Raw genomic sequence first — 27,526 nt, forward strand, 5'->3', positions numbered from 1 at the left:
TAGCAATTTAGAAGACTGTTAAGGGGGCACAGTTTTCTTTTGAAGCAGTTTAATGGTTATTAGGTTTTTCATAGTGTTAATGCTAATAGGTAAAATGGACAGTAGTGTATAAAGGAAAGAGGGAAGTTTTGGTCAGAAAATTGATGGTTTTTAACAGTGTTCTTGGAAATTATGTTTGGTAGAGCAAGGACATCATTCAAGTGGCCACATACATAAACACGGCATACACCTCAGCAGTGAAAACTTTAGAACGTGATAAAAACACATTTATTTAAGTTAATTCATGGATTGTCTTCTGCGTATGCCATTTTAATTAGAAATGTTCAGTTGTCTACCCATATTTATGTATATACAGAAAAGGTCATTAGAACCTATTCAGTCCAATTAACACAACGCAAATGGATTTTTCATTCTAATTAAAAACAAACAAAAAAAGTGTTAATAAATCCTGTCAAAATTCTGTCTTCCACTTAAGTGGAAAGCAAATCTAATTTGAAGCTACTGTAAATCTTCAACTGTTAATTTCATGCTAAATAATTCTTTAAACATTTCTGGTGGATGTAAATATAATTCTCCCTGAAAGAATAAATATTCAGTTATAATCTGAAAATAATAAACCCAGGATAGAAATAATGGTAGGGAAAATAAAGACAATATGCCTTTTTTTTCCTATTTTAAAATGTATGTTGCCTTTTCTTAAGTGGAGACATCAAAGGTTAGGGTTGAGGGACAGTCACCAACAACCAATCTTCACACCAATTTTTACTGTAGTAACTACTCCTAAATAACAAATAATAATGAGCTGCATACCCAGTTCCTGTTTGGTCTTCAAAATGTTATGAAAGTGATGTGGTTTTCATGGGATATTACTTGTGAAAAGACCTTACTGGGATTTCCACACTGTTTTCTGTCATGACTACCGATTTGTTCAGAGTTTAGCCAGGTAGCACACCAGGTGATAATTATGGGTGGTCACAATAATCAGTGAGCTCTGAGAAAGCAGTGGAATGGATGGGAAAGGAGAGAGCCATAGGTGGAGAGGGAAAATGAGTTTGAATTTGAGTGGTGCTTTATGGTGAGCTTAGGTGAGGAGAAGGGTGTGTTCTGCAAATTATGATTCTCTGCTGTGAATTCAGCTGATAGAGGATAGTCACCTGTAGGCTGACAGGGAAAAAAAAAAGATTTTTTTCTTCGTTCTTTATTTTGCAATAAGTACCTTAAGTAGAGTTTGTTAGTAGTTCTGTTGACTACTTCTTTATAAATCATTTCAGCTCCTGGTTAACAGTATAGAGAGGTTCAGGACGTGGTGTCATGTGGGTTTGATGGAGGAACTGCCTTCCAGTGACCAACCTTCATCAGATAAGCACCCAGGTAGCAGCAGGATGTCAGGGAGAGCACTTGAATCTGAAGGAGCGTTTGACAGAGAAGCAAACCCCCCATAGCCAAGGGAATGGGCATCCTGTAAAACTCTGGTGTTGTTAAGGCCTTAAATATTGATAGCTCCTCTTAAGAAAGAGGTTAAAGCAACACTTCTTTTTGGGGAAAAACTCCATAAATCTTTATTAATTTCATTCTTATGAGAGAGTTGTAATGTCTGATGATATATTCTATTTTCTGAAGTCTTCAGTTACGAAGATCCACTGCTTTCAGGTGTTAAAGTGCTACACAGAATTGTTTCCAGTTCGCTATTGGCAGTTCCAACTTAAGAATAGAAAGGCTCTAGTGAAAAAAAACGCAATGAAACAGGTGTTTGAAGTGGAGTGTTCATTTTGTTTTCTCTTACCTTTCTGCACAGTATCAATTTTATTTTTTGGCATTGTTCCTTTCAGAGAGTGAATTTGTCCTTCGATTTTCCGTTTTATGGCCATTTTCTACGTGAAATCACTGTGGCAACTGGGGGTAAGTGGCTTTCTAACCATTTACTTTGAGTAATATGAGAAGAGTTTCTTACAGCTATTTAAAATACCTTTTTCCCCCCCATATGTGTCAAGACATAAACTGCAGCATTTATTTAGGAAATTTTGCTTTCCACAAAAAGAAAATTACAAAAGATATGATGAAAAACCTGCAGCTGCTCAAGGTGAACTGTTATAAAACCCTCTCAGTGTAAGACTTTATAGAATTGATCATTTTCTATTTAGGTATTTCCCCAGAAATATTCTCTGTGTGTGTATCTAGAGAAGTTGCATTTGTGGAGATAGTGCTGGAGCCAAAACAAAGAGGAAAATTTAAGTTTTGCCTGCATGAGGGCAGAGTATTTACTATCCAAAGATAAGAAGTGCTGCTAGGAGTATGTGACTTGTCACCTGTAAGGCAAACCCATTGTAGTGAATTGCCTTGGTGTGCAACAGTACCATGGTGGTGTTCTCCTCCTTCTATGGGGTAAGATGGGAGATATGGCACAGCTCGAGCTCCTGGTCTTGTAGCTTTGGTAGCACTGTAGCGCTGATGGCTTGTGGCTAGGGCTCCCTCTCCCACTGCTGCTGGCTGCTGCTTGCACTGATCTCCTGTATTAGGAACAGCCAATGACCTCTTCTGCTCCCCTCCCTCTCCACCTCCTTGAAAGACAAAGAGGAGACCAGAGGAAAATGAAATTACATGAAAGACAGCAAATGAGAGAAAGAAGAAGAATAAGGAGTAACGGTGAAAAAACAAAAACAGGGAGGCAGAGGGCAGCATCACAGAGAGCGCACCCACAGCATCCTCTCGTCCTTGAATGTGTCCAGCAAGTTCACGGACTCTGGCTGGTGGTCATCTGCCTAGAGGTGTGACAGGACAAGCAGATAGAAATAGGGGCCACCAGCACCAATCCTACCCTGTCCCTGGTCAAGGTTTCTCCTTCTCATGCTATGGGTGGCCAGCTGGTCAGGATCAGGGGAAGCCCATGTCCCAGTGGAGCTCTATGTGGGGTGGGTATGACTAAAAGATTAGGGAAGCATTGCAGCCAGTTTCTCAACAAGAGTAGGAGCTAGAACAGAGGTTTTTGTCATGATCTGTGTCAGTATCTCCCTTTTGCTGCCAAAACAGAGGACAAGAGATGGACAGAGGTAAATAAAGGTTGGTATCAAATGTTTGATTTGCATGAGAATGATAAAAAAGGATGCAGAATTATAGAGTGACCTCAGTATCAGGATTTTCTCTTCTTGATCAACAATGAGATTTTGACGCTGATTTGGACCAGATGAGCCATGAACTACTGATTGGGATTTTTAGACTTGTCTGATTTCCATTGTGCTTCTCTTAGTTTCATTTTGGTGCTTGATCATTGATGCCTAGTTCTGTATTCTCTTATTAGAGGAGTTGCATTTGATGGTATGCCAAAATTAAGTGCATGATCTGTGTAGCATGAAATGAAGGGGGTGGGATCGATCCTGCACAGCTAAAATAGTGGCAGTGGGGACAGTGTTCATTCTTATTCTTACTGCTGAATTTAGTTCCTTAAAACTATTTATCACTGCTGTTACCAGTCTCCCCCATCTGCCCCCAAAGATCTGGGAGTAAAGTTAAGCTCCCAAGGAGAGCTGTGTGCTAGCAGTTTGTGAGGGAAACATTTTTTCTTTTCGTGTAAAGAATTTGGGGAATCTGGGTGTTTAGTTGTTTCTGTTTTTAAAAAAGCATGTAAACATATAAGAATAGCTGCAGCTCTGCAGCACTCCTTTCTCTTGCTTTTAGTGGAACACTGAAAAATAATTCTACTTTTCTTTTTGCTCCACTTCTACTAAATAAAATAATATTGTTGTAAATAGATCTATGGATTATTGTCAAGCTAAACAGGACTTTAAAATCAGTCCTTTTGCTACAGGCCACTGACATTAGCACAGAGATACCTCTGTCTTTTGTGTGACGCTACCAGATTTTGAATCTCAATGTTAAGCATGAAAAAGTAAGATCTAGTCAATAATCGCTTTAAAAATATTATCTTGATAAAGCCCAGTAACTGTAAGTCATCCTGTCAATCCAGGACAGGATGCAACCTTTTCTACAACTTTAAGACTCCTAAACCCATTTAGTGGGAAAAGAAAGATCTGTTTCTGTCCTAACTCTGATAAGTTTTGCTTCGGCTGTATTTTCAAATTTTGTTATCATAAGTCATTGGTGGTGCAGTGTGTCTTATAGCCTAGCAACAAAGGATAAAGACAGGATCCTAGTGCTTTTTGTACTCTGTGGTCTACTATTTCTGAGTAATCAAGATTTTACAATAGCATTACTAATATTAGAGATCTGGAACAACTCCAGAGGTTATTCTGAGATCAAAAGAATGACAGAGTTAATGTGTTCAGTAGTCCCACATGACATATGTCTGCTTCCTGGAGAGCAGGATATGATTAATTATGCTAATGACAACTTTACAAACTGTTTTTACCTCCAAATCATAAATTAAATAATCTTGTTAAAAGGAAAGTTGAGGACAATGGCACATTAAATCCCCGTCACAATAAAAACGTCTACCCAAATGTTTTCTGCCATTCTTCATGGAGAGTGCGTTATGGCATAGTAGGATTTCCAAGTTACTTAAGATGACTTTGAAAATGCTGTGATATAAAACTCAACTTTTTTTTTTTCTCTTTAACTAAGATTTATTTCTTCTTCCGAATGGTTTTGATGAACTGATTGTGTCTAAGAAAAGGAAGAACAGGGAGTGAAAATAACTAGTCTGAGGGCTTTATTCACTGTTGTCCTTAGCTTGTATTTGACAGAACTATGTAATTCATAACTAGGAGGTAAGACAGCTTATAGTATTGTTAACATAATTAGTAATCTGTGGTTCTTTGGAATATGGGCATCTATCTCCCCGCATTCCTATAGAGAGCGTTTTTAAAGCAATCTCTGGAGGGCTCCCAAAGCTTTAGTAATAGCAGATAATGCAAGAAGAAGCTGAGGTTTGGTTTTTGTGAAACTTTCTGAAGTTTATGCTCTACTGGCCACAAGTGCAGTTATTTCTGTAATAAACCACTCGTGAATTAGAGAGTCACACTGTGAATGTCAGGGAGCTAAGCTCGTGAAGTCTGTTTGTTGCCAGTCACTGGTACCCCTAAGAGACTGTGGTGGCTGTGGAGAAGGGAACCCTCTGTGCTACAGCTCACCAGGCAGTAAGACAGCACTTCTTACGGGAGGCCCTGAAGCTCTGTGGCCCCACATCCTACTCAACATGCAGGAATGCTTCATACTTGGTTGTATTAATTTTCCATGCTCATGTAAGTCAGTCCCTCTTGTTTATTCTCTGTGTTTTTGTTTTTTTTTTTTGTTTGTTTATCAGTGTATGCTTTCTAGTTCAGCTTTGTATCAGATATGGTAAATTATTTAGGAATTGTTTTTTTCTTTGTGCAGTTACATTTCTCTGTCATATTGCTATGCCTGTAGCAGCATTACAAAGGAGGGTGGTAGCTAACCCGGATTGTTATGGATTTTCATTAAACTTTGTTGCCCAGGATTAATAAAGTTTTTAATTTTTGCTTTTGGAATTTCTCCTGGTGGTTTGAACTATCAGAGTTCATGGGGGGGTCTTAAAGCGGTTTCAGACTCTGCTCTTTCTGTGGAATGGCCGAATATTATTGTATATAACATGTACATCAAGAACATGTAATAGAAACAAACTGCTTAGGAACATAAACCGCATTTGATTTTCACATTTAACATGTTTCCCTTGCTGCTTGCAAATAAAAAAATAGTTCTATATTACCATATACTGGGAAAACAATATTTTTGTCACGGAACTTTTCTCTAGAAGGGTGCCATCAAGGAAATAGTTAAGTAATTGTTTATAAGAGAATACCTTAGGTCTGTTAGATTTTATTGGACAATGCAGACCACTTGGCACGGCTACACTTCCGGTATTATTTTTGGGAATCCTTCAAGGAATCTTCAAGTCTTTCTCTTGTTTTTCTTTTTTTTTTTTTCCTTACTTTTTTTACATGTATTTTGCTTAAAGACTTTTTGAAGGTAACTTTTTAATATTTCAATAGCAGTCATATTTTTATAGATAGTGTAATATATAAATATCACAAGGTGAATTCAGAGGCAGATTTTGAACTGACGTAAGTTTACACTGTTTTGATGTTGTAGTTTGTGCTGTTGCCTTTTGAACTAGGATGAGTTCAGCAACATTCTTGCTGGTACATCTTTGATTATAAGTTTATCATCCTCATGCTGATCTTAATAAGCATATGCAGTCTTCCCAAATTCACCTCTTGCCAGTCAAGATTGAGCTATTTTTTTGTTGAGTTGATAGAAAAATAATTTATTATTTTATCAATCATATCTATATTAAACACAATTTCAACTTTTTCCTAATTTTCCCCTAAAATTTTCAGGAAAATTTAGTGATTACTATCTATACTGTAGTTATCTTTCCCATATTATGTGTCTATAATGATAGCTGTTGCAGTTAGCGTTGAGTACACTGGTAGAGTTTTCAGAGTTCATACCATCTAAATGTAGCTAAGAGCTTCCACTGTCTGAAAACGTCATTGTTTTTGAGGTTGGTACCTTGGGCAACTCAAGTATATAATCTGTTACTAACATTTGTTGGGAATCTAGCAGATAGGAGACAGTTAAAGAAGAGTAATACAGAAACCCAAGCCTGTTAATGCCCTAAAGGTAAATCTGGTTATCAGTTTATTACATGGGAGTGACAACATACAATATTTTTAGGATTTGTTCAAAATGTGGCTCCACAAGACATCCTAGGTGAACAGGATTGAAGTCAGGAGCAAAAATCTTCTTGCTCAGCTGATGCTGGACTCAGATTGCAGTCTTGTGGGTGGAAGTCTGTGAGTTAGGTTCTTACAGAGATTAATGCTATTCTGTCTCTTGCTCCAGTCCATCTTGCAGACACAGTGGTGACAACAGAATGAGAAATTCCATCCCTGTAGGCACTGGTAATTTATGGTGGTGTGGAGGCCCAGGAAGATTTCAACAGGCTTTGTGCAGGAAACTGCAGTAGGGAGCTGTGTTGTGGAAACCCAGGAGCGTATCACGCCAGCGTAAGCCCAGATATGAGGAACAAACCAGAGCCAAGCCCTTTGTCCTTCCAGCCACCATCGCTTTGTTTGCCACAGGCCCAGTCTGTCTGACTGGCACCACTCAGGTGATAAACTCCACAACAGTCACGCTGTCCCACACTGGGGCTAAGATGAGATTTCTGTCCTCTCGTGGTTTTGTCTGTAGCAGGAAGCATGCAAGAGTGTGAATTGCAGCAAATACATAGAAAAGGTGTTTAGAATATGATCAAAGTATTTGTACAGGTGAAAATAAAGCAAAAGTCTTCCTCAAATAGATATGCAAAAATTGGGGCTAATCTGGGCCTAATTCCTACTAGAGGCACCTGTAAGTATATGGTGGCAATAACTTCCCTTATTTGACAGTTTATTTACTTCCCCTTAGCTTTTTTTTTTTCTGCCAGAGCAACATCTGGAAGCTCCAAAATGGATTAGATGATCTTGCCAGTTCAGCTCCTATTCTCGAGGTAAAAGATTGTATAACCTAACTCTGCAAACCCCAGTTGAAAAGATATTTACTGAGAAAAACAAAAAATCCTTCCCAAACCAAACCCAGGCAACTGGAAGATCATGAGAACAATGGATAATATATTTAGTTTCTAATTAAAAGGGAAGTTCCTGATAAAGAGTGGGAAATAGACCTTTTGCTGCTGTAAGGCAGTACTTCATAAAAATGATGTATTAGTGGGGATGTCCTGGGCCTAATGAAATGTGCTCGGTTCATACAGCTTCTAAGATTTCAAAATAGTACTTGTGTATATCTGTTTCATAAAGTCAAAATAAGAAACGAGGTGGCAGTTGGTTACAAATGTTTTTAAAAAAATGAAGTCTTTCAAAGCACAGGGCATTTCAAGACCAATCAATCTGGGAAATATGTTGAAAATTCAGCTTAAAGTCAGTGTTAATTATTAAAAGTAAGGATTGCTCTAAGTTTCAGTATTTCTAGTAAGAGGTGAGTTCTTATTAGTTTGAATTCTGTCCAAATACAATTTAGAGTTGTCCTTTTTGGAAAAGTTAATTTCTAAATTTAGTAAAAGCTCTGTTCCCTGTCCTCTTAAGTCAGTTTTTGTTTTTGTTTTCATTTTGATTTTGTTTGATTTTTTTTTTTTTTAACGTGTTGAATTTCTAACAGTATCAATTTAACCGCAAAGGGATATTCAAAGCTTTTTGGCCAGTTTGTCCCATGTGCACCTTAGTGAAGGCTCTTCCCTTTCATCTTTCAGGGGAACTTGTTTTAAGCCTCAAATCAGGTTGCTGTAAATTCATTATTGAAATTCTGGATGTGAAATCCTGTACATTATGCAATACCTTTGCTGTCTGGTACCACAGCACTGTGTACCGTTGCTGATCGCTTGTAGCAGCCATGGAAACAGAGGGCTTCATCTCCTTCACATGTCATCATCCGTATCTGTAAATGTCATAAATTTATGTTCTTATTCCCAAAATACTTAGGAAATTTGTATAGTTCCTTGTGTTTCTGCTGAAATCTAGACACCTGCATTGACCGATCATTTGGCAACTAAAACAACTGGTCACAGAAATGATATCCTGATCCTACTGCTATCAAAATAAGCTGTAAACCTCCTCATGTTGCCACAGGGTGCTTCCCTAATTGCCTGTATTTCACATCAGGGTAACTCTCCGATTCAAGGTAGCTGCTTTGTTAAAACCATGTTCTACCATGGCAGGTAGCACCAACACTCACCGCTGCTCCTCTCTGAAATAGCTGAGTATAGTTACAAGTTGTGGAAGAGCAACAGTCAAAGGGTAAAGTGTCAAAGTCTGTGGAGTTTTTCTTTCCAATTATGTAGGCAGTATTAGCTACAAAAAGGAAGTAATATGAGCAAAGTTTTTGCATGTGTACAGATAGAGCACTGTTAATTCTGTCAGGAAAGGATATTAGAAATATTATCTTTGGAAGAACTCATAAACTGCTATGTCAGTTCAACTAAATGGTGTTTTTAAACCTACGATTACCTGACAGTCCTATCCAGTTAGTAATGTTTTTGTTCTAGCAGTGAAGGGGTCTTTCTCCACTTCTGTGCTGTGCAGTTTAATACTTTAAACAGTATTTCAACAGCTCATATGATGATGTATAGCAAGGTGTTAACCAAGTGCAATGTTAGTACAACAGTTAAGCATTTATGCTGTGTTACCTTTGTAAATCTAATACATCTGCATTGTATTACATTAGCTTTAGGATCTCTAACATGATGCAGTTATACATGCTATAGATGAGCTTATAAAGGCCTGATTTAAAAAAACAAAAGTGAAAACAAACCACTCTACAACTGAAGATCCATTATCCAAAGAATTAATTAATAAGGAAAACAAATTGTAAGAAAAAGAGAAATGTAAAGCCTTTAAACAGTGTCCTAGTTTTCAAGTTGTAATATCTTGGAAGGACAGCTTATTTCTTACCCCTTTATTTTGCTTCAAGCGTACAAATTCATTGGGCTACTGGCAGCATGTCCAAAGCAATTTTAGCAAGTGACAGCAGGTTTGGTTTCCAGCTGCATTAGTGAGCGTGGAGTTTCTGGTTGTTGTGCTGTAAGCAGCTTGTTATCTAAAAGAAAAGTTTGGAAGCTTACACAGACTTAATTAAAATCAATGAAGGATTTAAAAGTGAACAGTGAAATTATTGCTGGAAAAATATAATTAACAAAGTAAATTGCATCCTAAAATGGTTCCAGACCAGCCCACAAGGACCCAGTGCCAATCCTTACTGATGAGGAAGCAGGAAATATTCTGTAGGAGCTGAAAGAAGGCAGTGGCAAAAAAGACTGGAACCATCCTACTGATGGCACAGCCTCACATTAAGAAGAGGCTCTATAGTCACTTAGTTTTACATGCTACCAACAGCTTTATTAAAAAATAAATACAATTTCTCTTTCTTCTTTCTGTTAAGAGTGTCTGCTTTGTTGTATCCAAAGCTAATAATCACCCATAGTTTCCATTTCCTATCTGTATGTCTGAAGAAAGACTGCTAGAGACTATGAAAAGCACATGAATCAAGCTGTGTAAGCCTTTTTATGTTTATTACTTCAGATAAAGTATTCCAATTTCCCTACTTGGGATCTGTCAATGTCAGACGAAATGTCTGTGCCTAGAATTCTGTTAGCATCTCTAGTAGACAATATAGGGAATACAGATTTTCTTAGTATCTTGACTGTGCTGCAATGTAGATGTGTTTATGGTGCCCCTCTGACTCTTGGAGGGTCTTAAGAGAAGCAAACACTGTGATGTGGTTTGCATGCCCAACAGTTGGAAAATAGAGTGCATGCAACTGTTGTTCGAGTCACATTATGAAAAATCACTTGTCCGTTGCCAGCTTCTTCATTATAACATCATTCCTTATTTGGCAACAACCTTGTCTCAAGCCAGTCCTCACTAAATTCATTACCCTTGCAAATTGTTCAGATTGATATCAGACTATTTTCTGAAACGAAAGCCATTGAAATAAGCAGGTTCCCATGGATCTTTGTCGGTTTTGAATTGGGACGTATATTTCTTCACTCACTTCCCATCCTCCTTGCAGTCTCGGCCTTGGCTCTATTCACATTCTTTCCTTTTCCTTCTGTCAGTGTTGTCATTTGGCTGTGACATCCTCAACCTTCAAGCTTTCTCATGCATATGCTTGTTCCTGAGGAGATGGTTCCGCATGCGAGTGGTGGGAAAGAAGCATTTAGGACAAAATAATAGTTTGCTTCTCAAATAAATTGTAGGAAAGAGTTCATCAGGGGTTTGGGTTTTTTTCCTTGCAATGTCTTGAACTGGTAATTTTGTCACAATGCATTTATATAATGATGAGAACGTGTCTTGAAAAATTGAACAAATAGAAAATAATTTTTGTTGTTTTCATGGAAAACTTGCCTCAAAACTAGGCATTTGTTTTAATGTGTTTTAGTTTTACTTACTTTGAACAGCTTCTTCATGTTCCAGCACATTGCAGTGACTATTCTACATGGGCCTTTTATTTTAGAACTCCTACCACTAACCCATAATATAGTAATAATTTCAAATGTTATGTGTGTTATTTTGATAGTGACATTCAAACAGGCTCCTATTTCAGTCTGGAAAAGCAGCTCGTTGTGTCTTTCTAGTGTGTCTTCAGGAAATGATAAGGTAGCCAGAATCAGTAGCATGGGGTTCTTCCTCTGCCTCACCAACCAGTCCTGATCTCAGCTCTTAAAAAGTAGGGGATAAATTGACAAGGGTTTAGTGTCATTGGTAAAAATGCCGTTTCTTTTTCAAGTGTTACTGGGTTTAAAGCTGCCTTGTGTTGCCAGAGACAACGTTGGTATAACTTAGCGGGCAGGGCCTGACCTGCAATTCCTATTAGAAGTGTTTTAATTTCACCCATTACTGTACTACAAAGTCTGTTCAGGCTGGAGTATGGTCTATAACTCTGCTTCTAACCAACCTGAAAAAAGAAAGCCAGACCTTGTAAAACTGCATCATGACCCTTGATGCCTAGGGCCACTTACCTTGAAAAATCCTTTTGTGGCTACTTGCTCAAGTAGAAATGGTGACTTTTCAAGCTGCTGCACGTGGCAGTCTGGTACATGCCTGCACATCTGAGAGCAGAGGGAGTCTAAAGGCTGTTGAAGAGAACTTAAATGGTGGCTGATTTAAGAATTAAAGGACTTAACTTGTTTGCTAAAAATGAGTGTGGTATTTTCATACTGTTTCTTCAAAGAAGTTAATGCTTATTAATTTAAGAATTTATTAATTGAAGTGAGCTAGCTGCATAATTGTTGTATCCTGAGCTGAATGGCAGTAGATGTGCAATTCCACGTATCTCACTGGTTAGTTCAGCAAAGCCAAATAAAACAAGGTGTTATTTGGCAACGGCTTAATTGTGCAATGAAAGCCAATTTCTATAAGCCAAATCTTTTTTACTGCAGTTTGTGTTCTGCTTTTATTCCTTGCCTTATGGGGGGGAGGCATGAAATATAAAGGAATAAAAATATCCGTGGGGTGTTGACTAAGATTCTTAGCTTCTATCCCTCAATCCTATACACTAAAATATTTTCCTTCTTTCAAGTAGATTTCTATGAAGTGTGATCAGGAGGCATTGAACATATTAATGCATTTTACTTTCCGATTCCTATCCTCTAATTTCTACCTCTTATAAAATGCATTGCAACCAGTACTTTAACAATAAAATTGTGTTTCTTAACCAATGGCTCACATTTGTTCCCAGAGGGGTGTTCTGTAAACCATTAGACCTGAAGACTTTTGGGCCTTCTTAATGATCAGAGCAATTATTTTGCAAACTGTACACTCCTGCCTGTGACCACTGCTTCCATTCTTCCACCTTAGCAGCTCTGAGCTCTCCCTGTTTTCAAGTATCAGAGCGGGGTTAGGATGGCAATGGCATTATTCACCTCAGTTATAGAAATCTATGTTCACGTTTTCAGGACAAAAAGTCTTCAGGCCTTCTTTGAAACAAGTTTTGTTCTTAGTCATCCTACTGAATTATTGGCTTCTTTTAAATAGTGATGTGAAAGAGAAAACATGTTTTTATTTTGGAGGACACATGCTTGCACTGCCCATAGACACAGCCAGCAGCTTGATTAGATACATAAAAAAATTCTCTTTAAGGAGAGTTTCTGAGTTTTACAAATACTTTTTTCATACTTCTGCAGCAGTAGCTTTTATGACTGTTTTATTTGTTAATTCCAACTTCTAGTATGAACATGGCCTTCTGATAACACAGAGATGAGAAAGTTGTGCATTCAGCTGTGAAAAAGTCCAAGGGAATAACATTTGGCATTACTTCATATGTATTCACTTAACAAATAGCAAAAAAGTTTGGTGGAGCAGCTTTCATCCTCTGGTACTTGTCAGAACTCAGAGTGCTTTAAAATCTAGCCCTAGATCTCCAACTGCAAAATGCATTTATTCCAATTTTTATAAATACATTTTTCATCTATTTCTATTGTGGGGGGAGGTAATGGGACAGTTGTTTATGAGGCATTTTGCTGATTTTGCCCTACGTGAAGAGTAACTCAAGTAATTCTGGGCATTTGGAAGGAGCAGTTTGGGTCGTTTCATTGCGTGAATTGCCGGTGTCACTGCTAGCTATATGTGGTTTATGCTATCATCACTGGTGTTTATTGAAAACACATGATTTTGCTGGAAATGCAAATGGAGCACAAGCAATATCTATCCATAGATTTACATCTTGAAAGAGGGACACTGACATGTTATAGTGGAATAGTTATAAATTATTCCATTACGTCTAATTACATTTTATGCAGACCAGAGAAAAGAATGGTAAAATGTGGATTTTCTCTAGTAAATGGTGCATTTGATTTACTGTGAAAAAAAAAGTAAAAACATATTTGTGGACTACTCTTTGTCCATAAAAAAAAATTTAAAAAACATGTAATGGGCAGTTTATAGTTTGGAGACAGATTTTCGTGTATAGGTTTTATTGACCTAACCTATTTCAATCACATATTCTTGTTAAGACTAGGGAGATGGAAAGGATCATGTTTTCCCTTCACAGGTGTTGAAAGTAATTATCTTCCAGGCAAAAATGCGGTACTGGCTAGGCAGTCAAGAAGATTCTCAAATATTTCTGAGGTTGAAATATACTTGTTTTGAAATATAGCAGTGTTGGCATTTTGTTTCCTTTTAAATTTAGTCATTTTTGGCAGTCAGTATAGATATTAAAGGTCAGCTCCACTCACAAAAGCCCTTTAAACTTATCAAATATTTCAAAACTAATAAAGGCATGATTTTGATTCAGTGTTTCCCGTTTAGATGTCTACTTTTTTCTAATACACTTACAGTTTGAGGTTTTTGCCTTGTAGTCATGTTATCAGGGTGCCACAGTCAGGTAGATTTTACCTGGTTTTGTTTCTGGATGATGTCTTGTGAAATTAAATGTAAGTACCGTTATGGACTTGCAGCTCCTCTTGGATCACTTAGATTCTGCTGTGTTTGCCATTGTGCATCTTATAGAAACAGTTCCCTGGGAAAGTCCTTTTCAGCCTCATTCCTTTAGATGAGTGACCAGTGAAAATGAGGGCGCATGGTAGCTTTTGTCCCTTCCATAGCAGCTTGAGAGGTTTGCTCTTGTTGACAGGGTCGCATGAGATTGGTCATCTAATAGAGACGCTTTTTGGTCTTGCAAATCTAGTAATCACAGATGGCTATGAGCCATATTAAAACTGCTCTTCTTTTGCATAGATCAGAAATGTTCTTTTCAGAAAAACTAGTGCAGTTCTTCAGATGGAAAAGGAAGGACTGACGAGTCCAGTTCTCCAGCTCCAAAATACAGAGCTACTGTCCTCTGCTACCAGAGGTCTGGCATTAACAAGGCACGGTTCAACGTTGAGAAACGTCTGAAATGAGATCTATGCCTGTTGATGATTCGCTCTGTATGACAGGTAGTTGGATGGTCAGAGGGTACTATGTGTGGCTTTTTCTTGGGAGCATACTCATTTCTCTTCAGCACTGCTTTAGTGTTGCCCTCAGCAGTCAGTTGTCTTCCCTGGACACGTCAGAAGCTTGCCTACTGCATGAGCAAACAGCAGCACAGGCTTGGTAGGCAGCTTACCAGTTCATTTTCACTAATTCATAGCTGTCTGATGTGCCTATGAATTGTATTGCAACTGAATGTCGGTTCTGTAGGAGAATGATGGTTGTGTTGTAATTATTAAGTTATGCATTTTGGTAACAGGGCAAATAACTTTGTCACTTCAGTACATTAACATAAAATTGCGACAGTGTGAACTGTTTAGCAGGCAGTCAACTTGTCCTTTAAGCCAGCAGGCACTGAAAGTATATTTATTGGAAAGCAATACGAAATAGGTGGTCTCCAAAGATAACAATGTACCAGGGGAAGCTTCAGTCAAAAGAAAATGTAAGGGGTACCAGAAAGGAGAGCTCATTTTGAATAGGTTGGCAGAGATCTTGTCTTCTCGTCATTATTTTCTGTGGCAGACTAGCACTCCTGTTAATATTTTGTCTTCAAATAATCTAACATCATTCCTTCAGTATGTTTGGTAGACTTTTTTTTGTGTATGTGTGACTGTCTTTAAGATAACGTCCCTACTTTCCACACAACTGGAACTGTGCACTTAATAATATTATGGTTTTGAGTAGTAGATCAAAAGGTCATTCCAAAGACAAATATTTTGTCCTTGCATCTTTCTATGTGTGTAAGTATTACCATGCATTCTTTGGTCTCATATTTTGGAGTAATGAGTCCTGGCACGACAGAAAGTCACATAACCTCATAACTTGGTGGAACCCCATCCCCACAGGCGATCCAGTACAAAAGCCCCAGCCAGCTCAGCTACCATCTCTTGTGCATGGGTACCAAGAAAATGGACATCCCTTCACAGTTCCTGAAGTGATGACCTGGGTGAGTTGAGTGTGTTCTGAAAAGTCTACTTGGCCTTAATATTGAATGGCTATCCTTTTGTAGGGAAAGAGGCAATAGCTGATTCAGTCAGATAGTCTGTGTCCAGACATAGGTTATGGGAATTTCTGTGTTCAGCACAGTTTTGAAAGGTGTCCTTATGTGGCCGCAGTAAGATTATAAATTCATAAATAATTTCCTTGATTTGGGTAATTTTTTGCTAGAGGGAAGGAAAATGGAAAAAAACCTCACAACTCAACCATTTCTGGGAATGTGGGGAATTGCTTCTGATCATGCATATCCTTATGTGTGTTTGTTTATATGACATCAAGATTATAAAAAATGTGAATTGTTTAAATTACTATGAAGTCATGGCAGTCAGCTGTATAAATCCATATTTAAGGGCATTACAATTGTTGAAGCATGACTAAGACAGAAAAAAGGGTCATGTTACTAGGTTGCCCCATCTCAAAACTATGATGAATATTTTCCGAGTTTTCTGTTGAAACATTTTTTTTTTTTTCTATTCCATTTCCAACAATAATACTGAATTTTAGTTGTGCCTGTAGTTCTGTTTGTGCTCTTTGATGACCTCTCCTGGAGATTTTCTTCTGCATGATCATGGATGTTTAGTGAGTTTTGCTGTCGGGAAGTAGGAGCAAAGGGCATTGATTAGTTCATCAGCTTTTTAAAAACTACTGTTTTCTCTGTTGAATTTAGAAATGGGTATCTCAGGCTTGTACTTGTCTCCATTATTTTTTTCACGATGTAGAACATTAGATTTCAGTTTCAGACAGATGAATCAGTGAATACGTTCTTGATCTTGTTTCATTCACCTCTGGTTATATCAGGTCTTCATGACCTGTTGACAGTCTCAGAGCTTCAAACTGATTTGTCTCTTCTCTTCCTGTCTCTAGTCACTTCACTGTCATCTTGCTGTTATTTTGGCTTCTTCTGTATATTGGTTTTATTTAACAATACTCCCATTCTGCAGCCCATTTCTGCCTATATTTTAGTATATTCTCAAACTTTACAACAGTGGTTGAAACATCACCTTTTAACTGAAATCTCAATATTATCCCCTCTAAATCCTTAGGAGATTTATTATTGACTTCAGCAAGAGTGGGAATCAATCTGTGATGCAGTTTAGCCTCATCATCCTATTGTGTCTCATTATTAACTGAGACTGAAAGCTGTTGGATGGCAGTGCAATTCTGCTTATGGCATACTTCAGGAAAAAAAGACTGAAATTCTGATTGTAGATGCTGCATGGAACAGACATAAAAATAATCATAGAAATGTCAAGCACCTAGAATGGAGAAGGACCTTCAGAGATCACTGAGTCCAACCCTGTGCTTCAAGCAGGGGGCCAATAAATTAATCTTGCCTGAAATATATATTACTTCAATGTATTTAAAATATACAAACCAGGGAGGTAGATATTTAATTTAAAATCATTATTAGAGTTGCAATAAAATTTGGAATTAGGTACTTAAACTTTACTTTAAGCATTTCCAGTAATATTAGGGAGGTAGAACCACAGACTGTGCTTAAAACAGGGACCAAGGAAAACTCACTATTACACTGATCTGTGAAAAAGTATTTTGTGGCATGAAATAAACAAAGCATGGGCTGCCTTTTGGCATCCTTACTTCATAAATATTCATCTGACCTTCCGGTTCAGCTGTAGTCAGAGGGTAAAAGCCCTTGTAGACTCAGTGAAGCAAGGCAGATCACGGTCATGGGAGACAAGGAGCTATTGCATTTCTGTTACTGTTTGTTCCACTTAATTTCCGTAAGATTGCAGGAACTTCATTAATGGTTAGTCATCTTCATGTTATTAGCCTAATTCACTATTGTCATCTTAGTCAGATGTTACGTGATCCTTCGATAAAATTACAGAGCTGTGGACAGGTGTATGAAGCTGTGTTTGTAAATACAGGAATTTTCAGGTGGTTTGTTTTGATTTTTTGAAAAATAAACAAAATTCACACTGTTTATTGCAGTTGTTCTGAACATATGTTGACTGGTCCTTACCATAGAAAGAATTAAAGGCTGTCTGCTTCACTGATTGACTTCATGAAAGCAAACATAACTGCATGAAGCATTTTTCCTTTTACCTGCTCAAGAAAATGAATGATTTAAAAGCACTGGCCTAAAAACCCATTTTGTGCCACAACACCTATAAGCAGGTTCTAGCCCAGTTGTTTCACAGCAATAAACCCAAGCAAGAAACAAATGAAAGATTGCCTCTAATGAGTGAGTGGAGAAACTTTAAGGAGACATTGAGTAGAAGAATCTCATAAGAGCTGATTGATATCCATGGAAAAGTTCTCAACCTTGTAAGAAGGCTGAGAAAATAAATACCCCTAAGAAAAATTACTGAATAGGACTCAGTGCATTGTTATCAGTTAACTGAATGATTAAAATAAAGGAGCATTTAGATTTGGTCCCTCCTCTAACCCATCAACGAAATGAAGACTGTGTATGTATGAATTTGTAATGCGATGTGCATTTTTTGTGGGAAAAGTTTCCATGGTAACACGGGAGGAAATCGATAAAACAGTTGTGGTGTGATCTAAATAGTGCCTCACGTCCAGGTAAAGTTTGAAGCAGTACAAAAACAGCACAGTTATCAGCAAACTGCAGACAGTTTGTGTAATTCAGCCGGCCACTTAATTTTATTCATGGATAACTCTAACTTCATCCTGTAAGATTGACCTATTCTATAACTCTAGTTTCTCCAACAGTACAATTTAAGAATGAAATTGTTGTGCCCCATGGGGTAGGTGATAACAACTTCAATAGTGAGGCAGTAAATACAAAGGACTATGACTGGATTAGCTTAGCAGGTCTGCTAGTGCTTTAATGACTTTGATCTCCATTAAATATTCTGTTTTCTGGTATATCAGCTTGATCTCATTAAACTGCTGAGGTTGGAAAAATAATGAAGTAAATGCTCATTTACAGAATTATGCTTTTTCAGGCAGAATTTCTTATTAGTCTGAAAATTAATGGATATGTCACAAAATACACATATAATAGCCTTGCATGCATTTGACTTCAGTGAGTCATAGAGAAGGTTATTTTTAAACATAAAAGAATAAAAGAATCACAGAGCAGTTGAGGTTGGAAGGTACCTCTAGAGGTCATCAGGTCCAACCCTCTACTCAAGCAGGGCCATCTAGAGCTGGTTGCCCAGGACAGTATCCAGATGGCTTTTTAATATCTCCAGGGATGGAGACACCACAGCCTCTCTGGGCAACCTGTGCCAGTGCCGAGTCACCCTCACAGTAAAAAAGTGTTTCCTGATGTTCAGCAGGAATGTGCTGTGTTTCAGTTTGTGCCCATGGCCTCTGATCTTGTCACTGAGCACCACTGAGAAGAGCTTGGGTCCATCTTCTTTGTACCCTCCCTTCAGGTATTTATATACCTTGGTGAAATCCACCCTAAGCCTTGTCTTCTCTAGCCTAACAGTCACTTAATCATCTTTTCTGGACTGTCCTTACTAGAGAGTCCTTTACTGAACTCAATAGTAGCTCCATATCTCTGTTGTGCTGGCAAGCCCGGAGCTGGACAAAGCACTCTGGATGTGTCCCACCACTACTGGCTCATGTCCAACGTGGTGTGGAGCAGAACCCCCAGGTCTTTTTCTGCAAAGATTTCCAGCCACTCCCACCCCACTATGCACTCTTAAAAAAGCAAACCACCAACCAAACAAAAAAAAAAACCCAAACCTGAAGTCTGAGCTCCAACCAATATTCAAATTACTCGATATCTCATAAAGGCTGGAGTTATGTGTCTCTGTGTTGGTGTCATCTAATCTTAAAATGACAGCTTGCAAAACTATTAATTTAATGGCATGGTCCTCTACTTTTGCTCAGGAAAGTCTGAAAGGAACAAAATCAATTACTCCACTTGAGTTATACCAACTGTGACTTTGGACCAGCAAGGAAGATTGATGTTTAAGATGAAATTTCAGTGTAAATGGCATGCTATAAATCTAGCTGCAGGCTCTTGTTGTTTTAGAACTTGAAGGAGAGACACCTGAGTGCATCCAGCTGTGATGGGAGGGATCTCACAAAGCTTTGCTTCAACTGTTGGTGCTTTCTTGCTATCAGCAAAGGTAGTACATTCATCTGTCTTTCATGCTTTCATCAGCTAATTTTCTGAAAACAGACAAAGAGAAAAAAACAACTGGCAGTAGAATATTATTGTATATCTAGCTATATACTTCAATGGGTCTCATTCCACTGATTTTGTGTATATAGCACATGCTCTTATGATATCAGAATTAGAAAGACTAAAAATTAAAATCTGTGGAATTAAAAAACCCCAAAAGTTCAGAAGAATGGCCTTTTCTTTTTCTTCAAGAAGGAAAAGGTTTTGCTTTGTGCTTGTAAAAGGTTTTTGTTGGTGAGTTTTTTTATTCTTTTCAAATGGTGTTGATTGAGGATGGCTTTATCAAAAAAGTTTAGCTTTGTAATATGTTTATATCTCAACACAGTCTGGTTTGATTCAATTTAATTGCCTTTCTGAGGTCCTGCTCCTGAGGAAGAGGTTGTCACTTTCATTATTATATATGTAGAGGCTTTGTTATGCAGCACTAATGTAAAGAAAAGAAAAAAGAAAAGGAAGAGTACAGTGCTAGCAAGCACTTAACCAATTAAAATTTAGTCTCAGATGAGGATATAGTATGTCACACTGAGCAAAGATTGTTTCCAAACAAGCTAAATCTCCAGGAATATATTACTTAAAATTGGATTCCCCTTAGCCATGTAATGAAAGAAAAGCTTGACACAGCAAAAAGCAGTATGTAGACCCAGGAGAGCTTTCTATGAGAGACTTTATAACAGGGTAAACATAAGGTAGTGCCTGAATGTGAGAGTATAAATTCTTAATGTCCCATCAACTCCCTTCCCTGGCAAGTCAAATGATAACGTGGCGGGGAGGTTTCTTACGCAGCTTGATAACAAATATCTTGCATCAGGACACAATTTTTCTTCCCATTTATCTGCTGTTACAGAAGTCACAGTCACTGCCTGAAGTAAATCTTCATAGCAGAGCATTGTAACACTACGGCACGTTTTCACTTTACTCCTGGTATATGAATTCACTCCCATTAAGAGGCTGTTGATGAGAAACCAAGAGCAGGTCATATCTGACAAGCTAAAGGAATATATTACCAGCAGACCTTCACTCCAAGAAATGGGGTAAGGGAGTGAGTTACACCTGCTGAAGGTAAATGATTTATCTCAACCCTGTAAGGTTCTCAGATCTCTGGTAGCAAAGACTGTAAATGTGCCAATAAATAAAATGAGCAGTCTTTTGTTGAAGTGCAGTGTCAAAACACGTGAGATGGAAGATGTCATCAGCAGGAGACTTAGCAGGACAGGAAAATGCACAGCAATTGGACATGAGTTTGGGGCAGCCACTAAAAGCAGCTTATGGGAGCTAGTAGTCTTCTGCTGTTCTAGCTACCTTTAGTAGCATGCTTGATACAAGAGACATTAAATGTTGTAGAAAACAAATTAAAAATCCTACTGTGTTATGATACTGCCAAAAAATATGTGAAGTATGCAGGCTGCATGACACAGATAATTAGTTAAAATCAAAAGAGTTACTCTGTTAGATACAGAATCCCTTTCTCTACTCTTTTTTGCACAAATCCCTCAGTTAGAAATATGTAGTTAAAATTAAGCGCTGGCATTCAGAAGAAGTATTAAAATTCTTGCAGAAAGTCAGATGCGGAAGAGGGTATAATTCTAACCTAGAGATCAGAAAGCCTGTTTCATGGGGAAAAACATGAAGTATTGAAAATATGCAGTCCTGAGAAAGAGAGGACTTGATTACAGAGTTTAAGTATTTGAAAGACCAGTGCAAGTGCCTCAGGAGAGACCTGCTCAGATTAAAGAGTATAGCAAAGCAAAGACTTTGAATTATGATATGTTGAGAACTGACAGTAAAGGGAAAATTTCTCTCTGAGCACAAATGGATCAGTAGCAGTGAAAAGGCAAGATGAAATATGCAATATATGCAACTGAGTAGTGAGCAATACCTGCAACATTGGTATCTTAAATTCCTTTCTTCATCAGTACCAGAAGAAAGGAAAAGCAGGAAGTACTTTGGTAAATCCTGCCAACTTTTATTAAGGTATCAAAAGATCAGCTGAGCACTTTCTTTTCTGGCGCCTTGTTCAGAAAGGCTGACAATGCATAAGATTAAAGGATGTAGATCCAGTGAAGAGTTGCACCCAAGAACTGCATGAATTAGATAAGTCAAATATTACTTTTGCCCTGTGTTCTTTCTGTGCAGACAATTTTGCTAAAAGTGCTACCTATCTACTGTGAATAAAGAGATGCTGTACATGCGTATACAGATTTTCTCAAGGAGTCCCTATGAATACAGAATGAACAAGTTGCTTTTACATATTAAATTTAGACATAATTATGGGAAGAGGCCACTTTTCCTCTGCAGTCTTAGGCAAAGGAAGCACCAATATTGTGATGGGTTAGTTTAGACCAAAAGGTGTCATTTCCCAATGGTAAGTGACAGTGAGATTCGAGGGGATTTTTTGTTAAAGACCTGGCAAAACTGTGCCTGGGATATCCAGGAAGTAAATTTTTCATTAAAACTTTCTCGCTAACATATGATAGGAGAACTTGTGCATTATATTTCACATTGCTAACTCAACAGGTGCTCAGCCATACTGTCTTAGGAACATCAGAGTGTGCGTTGTGCATGCTGTCAAGACAGATACTTCTCTAAAGGATGTATCCATCAGGTCTAAAGTTGTTTGCTGAGTTTGGCTGATTTGCATTATGTAGTAGTTACATCTAGTATTCTGCACTTAAAATGTGTCATGCAGCAGCTTCATTTGGGCTTCACCAAAGAAGAGCTTCTACTAGCTGATACTAGTACTTGTTCTACAATATATGAGTTTTTTCTAGCTTATTAATTTGCAGGTCAAGTGAACACATCGTATAAGAGGATGAAATGTGCAAAACCAAGCAAATGACACATTCCCAAATAAAAGGTTAAGTGTGGCTGAAAACAAATTTTTGCTGCAGAAATATTTTTGACTGCACATCTCTGCTTTGAAAGTAAGTTATGTCGTGCTGAAGAGAAAACTGTGCAACTAAGTGAAGTTTCGGTAGAAATGGTGCTCCACTGCTTGCTGTCCATGTGAACTTCTGGTATCCTGATCTTCACAAAAAGCGCCCACGTTTGAAAACAATTAACAAGGGAGGAACAGAAGTAGAAACCAGTGCCTTGGTAATAGAAATAAATGTATGAACCTTTAAGACCCACATACACACTGACTAGTGCAGTGTGTATGAAAAATAGCCAACTTCTTGAAGTGAGATGAAATAAGGAAAAACAGTTGTCACCTTTAATTCTAGAAAAAGAGGTAACACCATCGCTCTGCCCAAATTAACCCACCACCCTTATTGGCTTTTTTATATTGATTCTTTTAAATATGCTTACTGCTTGCTCATTTCATTAAATGCTTAGACAGAAAGAGCAAACATATCGCTAGCATTGTAGAATTGTTGTCTAGCTAGCAATAGCATAAACATGGTAGAAAAAAAGTTTTTACAAGATGTCTTTTCTACCTAAGATGTAGATATGTGATCTGAGCTTTATAGATCTTCAGTTAAATATAGTGGACAAAAGATCATTTTTGTTATTGTGATTTTTAAAGAGGCAATGACCTTTGTGCAATAAAAGCTCTCCTTCTTTTTCTGAAGGTGGTAGGAAAAATGGAACAGGAGACATGGCAAGAGAAATGGCATTCTCTTTCAATTAAGTCACATATTTAATTACATAGCCAATGGAATGAAAGAGGCAATTCAGAGCACCTAGTTTAGCCTTGTCAGATAGATGCCTCTTAACCTCTACAACAGGATTCCCTCCTCAAAGCAGGCCTCTTTCCCCTCTGCAGTCTGCAAAGGTGCTGTGGGAGTAGCCAGTGCCAAGTGTGCAAAGATTTCCTCTTAAGAGGAAAATCTCTGCTTAAGAGAATATATGATTTCCATCTGCCAGAGGTGTAAATACAGGGTTTTTTCTTGTGGTTGGATGGAAGGCCTGGAAGTAGCCTGAGGCAGAAAAGTCCCTAGGCATGGCTGAATTCTTCTCTTCTACAAGGCTGTTCAACAAAATGGGAAACAGGTCTGTGGCATTCAGCTGCTTGTGCTGCAGGAGATATTTGACTGCCAAGAGGGCTACGCATGCATGTCTCATTAGGGCTGAAGGGACACTCTGAATCAGTCCTCCCAGATATCCACACAGACCTTTAAGGTAGTAACTTGAGTGTGTAGAAATTTAAATCTAGTTTGCAATACTGTATTCCATGTCTGGCTGAAGGGTAGCTGTAGGCCTTTCTTGAGTGCTGTGGAAACAGTAGCAGGAGCTGTAGAGATAGACATTATCCTTCGTTAGAAAAAAATGTGTAGGTGGAAAACCAAACTCCTGTCAGCCCTTTTGTACACTGTGAGCACCCTAAGTGTTGACTGAACTCAATAGGTATTGATGATCTTTCAAGCCTTTGCAGGCTCAAGCCCTTAAATACTTTTATAATTTGCTAAATGTGAAAACCCATCTTTGCAACTGGTAGAATATTCAGCCCTTTGGGGCTTTTCATTTGATTGTGTTACCAGCCTTTGCTGAATAACTGAAGCATTACATTTGTTCATAAAATGCATGGATTGTTTATAGGCTTGACTGTAAATAATGTGTATTTATTTTATGAAACATGATTTTCATGAGTATATTAAAAACTGTGTTAAAATTTAGTTTTGATACTTAACATAAATTGAATAGTTGAATTCCCTCTTTTTGTGATTCCATCTTGTGAATTCATCGATCTTATTTCAATAGGTATTTTTAATGGAGCTTGCTCCTTCTACTGTTTCTATAGTTTATGTAAGTGACTAGAATTCAAGAGGCATGCCTGCATTTTTTCTATTGAGAAATGGCTTGGCATTCATTTAAGTCAAATTTATAAGTCATTGGTTTCAAGGTGGTGGGGTTTAATGAGTTTTCAGAAGCTGGAATAAAGTGTGGAGCTATGGTTTCTTAAGAACCAATGTGTTGCATGCCATAGAGAAAAATATCTAATGAAAGACAGATTTATGATCCTTTCTAAGTTTTCTGGTTCAGTATTTTTAAGTATCTTGTTATAATAATTTTTTTTTTAATTGGCTTATTTTGGGGCTGCTCTAATGTCAAACATTCAAGTCCAGAGTTTTCATACCATGTGATTTCTTCCTCATACCTCATCACTGGATCTGTGTATTTGCAAATGAGAAGAAAATCTGTCTCTGTGGCGTGTCTCCTGTACTGTCAGAAGCATCTTTCAGTCACTGCTAAGAAAGGTTTTTTAGCTGTCACAGACCTATGTTTTCAGTTCAGGAAGAGATTAATCAGTCATCTTCATCCTAGAACTGAAGAAAAAGACAAAGTCTAACTAGCAGGTTTACACTTACCTTACACTTGCAGATGTAAAAATTTTTGTTAGATGTAATTTAGGCTAAAAAGTTTAGAAGTTTGAGAGGGAATAGATTAGCACACTTAGAGTCGCAAGAAGAAATTGAAAGCTCAAGAGATCTTCAAAGTAACATTAATCATACTGACTTGTCTAAGGCTGGAGGTTCATAAAGGCTTTGAACTGGCATAAGCCTACACAGTCAAGAAAAGAGTTTCACTTGCTGCTGACCCTGCTGCTACCTTTAGGGCACTGTCCTCAGGATAGCAAAAGTGCTTGTGCTGCGATACAGTGAAGTGAAGTAATGAAGCTTTTCTTTTGGTATTTTTGCTGGCTCATTTTTCTGTCCCTTGGTAGGAGGGATGTGAAAGCAGGTAAACTGGATGGGGACAGTACGTTGGATGAGACTGTGGGTTTACATCACCTTGCTGTATTCATTAAGCAAGCTAAAGAACTCAGAAGTGGAATTTCAATGGGAAAGTGTGAGTCTAGTCTTGGAGGCAAAAAGACTGTGGCGTGAAATCAGTAGTGTCAGCTTGGTGACAATCCCTTTCAAGGTTATAAACACATAGTGGGCTTTTAGTTTGGTGTAAGCCAAGGGTCTGGCGCCAGCCATCTGTACTGTGCACAAAGGGAAGGCAGTCCTCTTCTGTGATGGGGATTTCGAGGCAGTTTCCCCAAGAGGGTAGGAAGGGGAATCTTCTGATACTACTTCTGATACCAACCATAATTTCTGCAAACAGCTTCAGAGAAAGCAACCAGCCATAGTGCTCTGATGACTGCTATTTGGGTTTGGGCACTGCCAGAGCAGTCCTGTTTCAGCCTTTCCCTTGGGCAGCTGCAGAAAGAAGAGCAGCAGCAGCAACATGGATCCGTAAATAGTTGCGCTCATACTATGGTATACCTGCACCAAGGTTCTTTGTTGTGTTGAGAGTTTCACTGATGTTAGCTGGTATCTTACATTATTTGCTTGAGCACACACAGATAGCATCAATGTAAGCCACAGTGATCACATTGGTAGAAATCCTCAGCAGTGATTTTTTTTTTTGAGGTGTTGCCCATTCTGCATAATGCCCAAGTTTGTGCAAAGAGAAACAAGCTGGAGTCGAAGTTCATCTGCAAATAGAGGAAGATGGGCAGTGAAGGGAGAATTCAGGGATGGAAATATGAATATTCTTGAAAATCCCTGTTGAACTTCACACTTATGCAGTGTTTCGGATGGCAAGAGAAAAGAATTGATGTGACCATTTAGAAACTGTCTTCCTCTGAGCCAGATAGCTGAGTGCAAGAGGCAACAACCACCAGTGTAGTTCAGGAGATGATATCCCTCAGCCCTCTAGCACAGTATTATCTCTGAGTAACAGATATGGAAGTGATCACAGTGGTTTTGACTTGATTGCTTTCTCAGTGTGTTGGTCCTGTTGATCAGACATGTCCCAAACATCATCTCTGCCAAGAAAAAATACTGTTCTATCACATTGTATGCCAGTGTAAATCACACTCAAAGTTTTCCTTCTGTCACTTTGATTGATGTAGGAAGCTGCATGGCATCCTTATCTTCCAGAACTCCTTCCTGAGAGATACTGTACGAGAAAGTCAAGATGCACATGATGCTAGGTCTGTTAAGCTCAACAAAGTCACTGTGCTGCTTTTGATCGTTAGTGGTGTTGCCTTCCTCATCAGCACTGACTGAGCTCAGAAAGCTGTGCTCTGGCCATGTCAAGAAACACTACAACTTCACTACTCACTGCTGTAGTGACTGACCCAAGTCAGAAGAGTACAGATGAAGCTGAGTCTGACCACTTACCATGATCCTGGTTTTGTGAAGTGTCTTATATAATGTGTGCATAATTAAAAGGGAACAGGTAGTACTAGGGTGGGAAGGCAATCGCCAAACAGGATTGCACTACCCTTTGCACTAGCTATCACTTCTTTACACTTCCAGATGAATCAAATCTCTGTGGGGCCAGACAGATTTATTTACAAAATCTTGATTACTATTAGCTATGACTTGCACTACATATACACATGGTATAATTAGTAATAGAGGGCACAAGCTGCTTCCTCCTTGCTTCATTTTATCAAATATATTTCTGGAGAGAACAAATTATGATTGGTTTTATGTATTTGTATGTCTACAGTGAATTTTTAAAGATTGTAACCATCAAGTGTTTGCCTCGTAAGCCAGAGAGAGTATCCAGGGAACATGTAAAATAGCTATGTTCAAACGAGTGGGTTCCCAGGGTAGGCATTCTTCCGGGTAAAGAGCTGGGTCATGTTTTGCACTGCAATTCTTATAAAAGGCCTTATGGCATGACAGATGCAGATGCACAAACTCTTTGGTCCGTGATGGGGCAAGGGAGCTGAGGCTTGATGTTACTGGCATTGGAGGGAAGAATCTTCTGGTCCAGTTGTGGCCCACTGAGTGCTGTGACTTTTGCAGAACAGCCAGATGTGGAAGAGGCCCTGGGTACTTGGTTATCATCCCCCTTCTGCGTAGCGACTCTTTTCCCATGATAGCCATCATCCTCTGCATCCTCTTTAAGCTACTCTCAAGCCTTTGCTCCATATAGCAGGGCTTCTTCCAAGTTTTTTCCCCAGGATGTAAGGACGCTATCTGGAGGTCTAGGATCATCAAATTTGTCTGCACAATTTTTGCTT

The 27,526-nt window shown here is 38.4% G+C and overlaps 1 protein-coding gene across 1 annotated transcript in view; it reads left to right on the plus strand.

Annotated features, from left to right (window-relative positions):
- PLXDC2 (plexin domain containing 2) overlaps nucleotides 1-27,526 on the plus strand; it is a 264,341-nt gene that overhangs the window by 149,040 nt on the left and 87,775 nt on the right. Inside the window, exon 4 of the mRNA XM_086466772.1 lies at nucleotides 1,830-1,899. Coding sequence (XP_086322898.1) covers nucleotides 1,830-1,899 — 70 coding nt within the window. The remainder of the gene's footprint in view (nucleotides 1-1,829; nucleotides 1,900-27,526) is intronic.

The sequence above is a fragment of the Leptosomus discolor genome, chromosome 6, assembly GCF_034619465.1.
Source record: "Leptosomus discolor isolate bLepDis1 chromosome 6, bLepDis1.hap2, whole genome shotgun sequence".
In the NCBI taxonomy this organism is placed as follows: domain Eukaryota; kingdom Metazoa; phylum Chordata; class Aves; order Leptosomiformes; family Leptosomidae; genus Leptosomus; species Leptosomus discolor.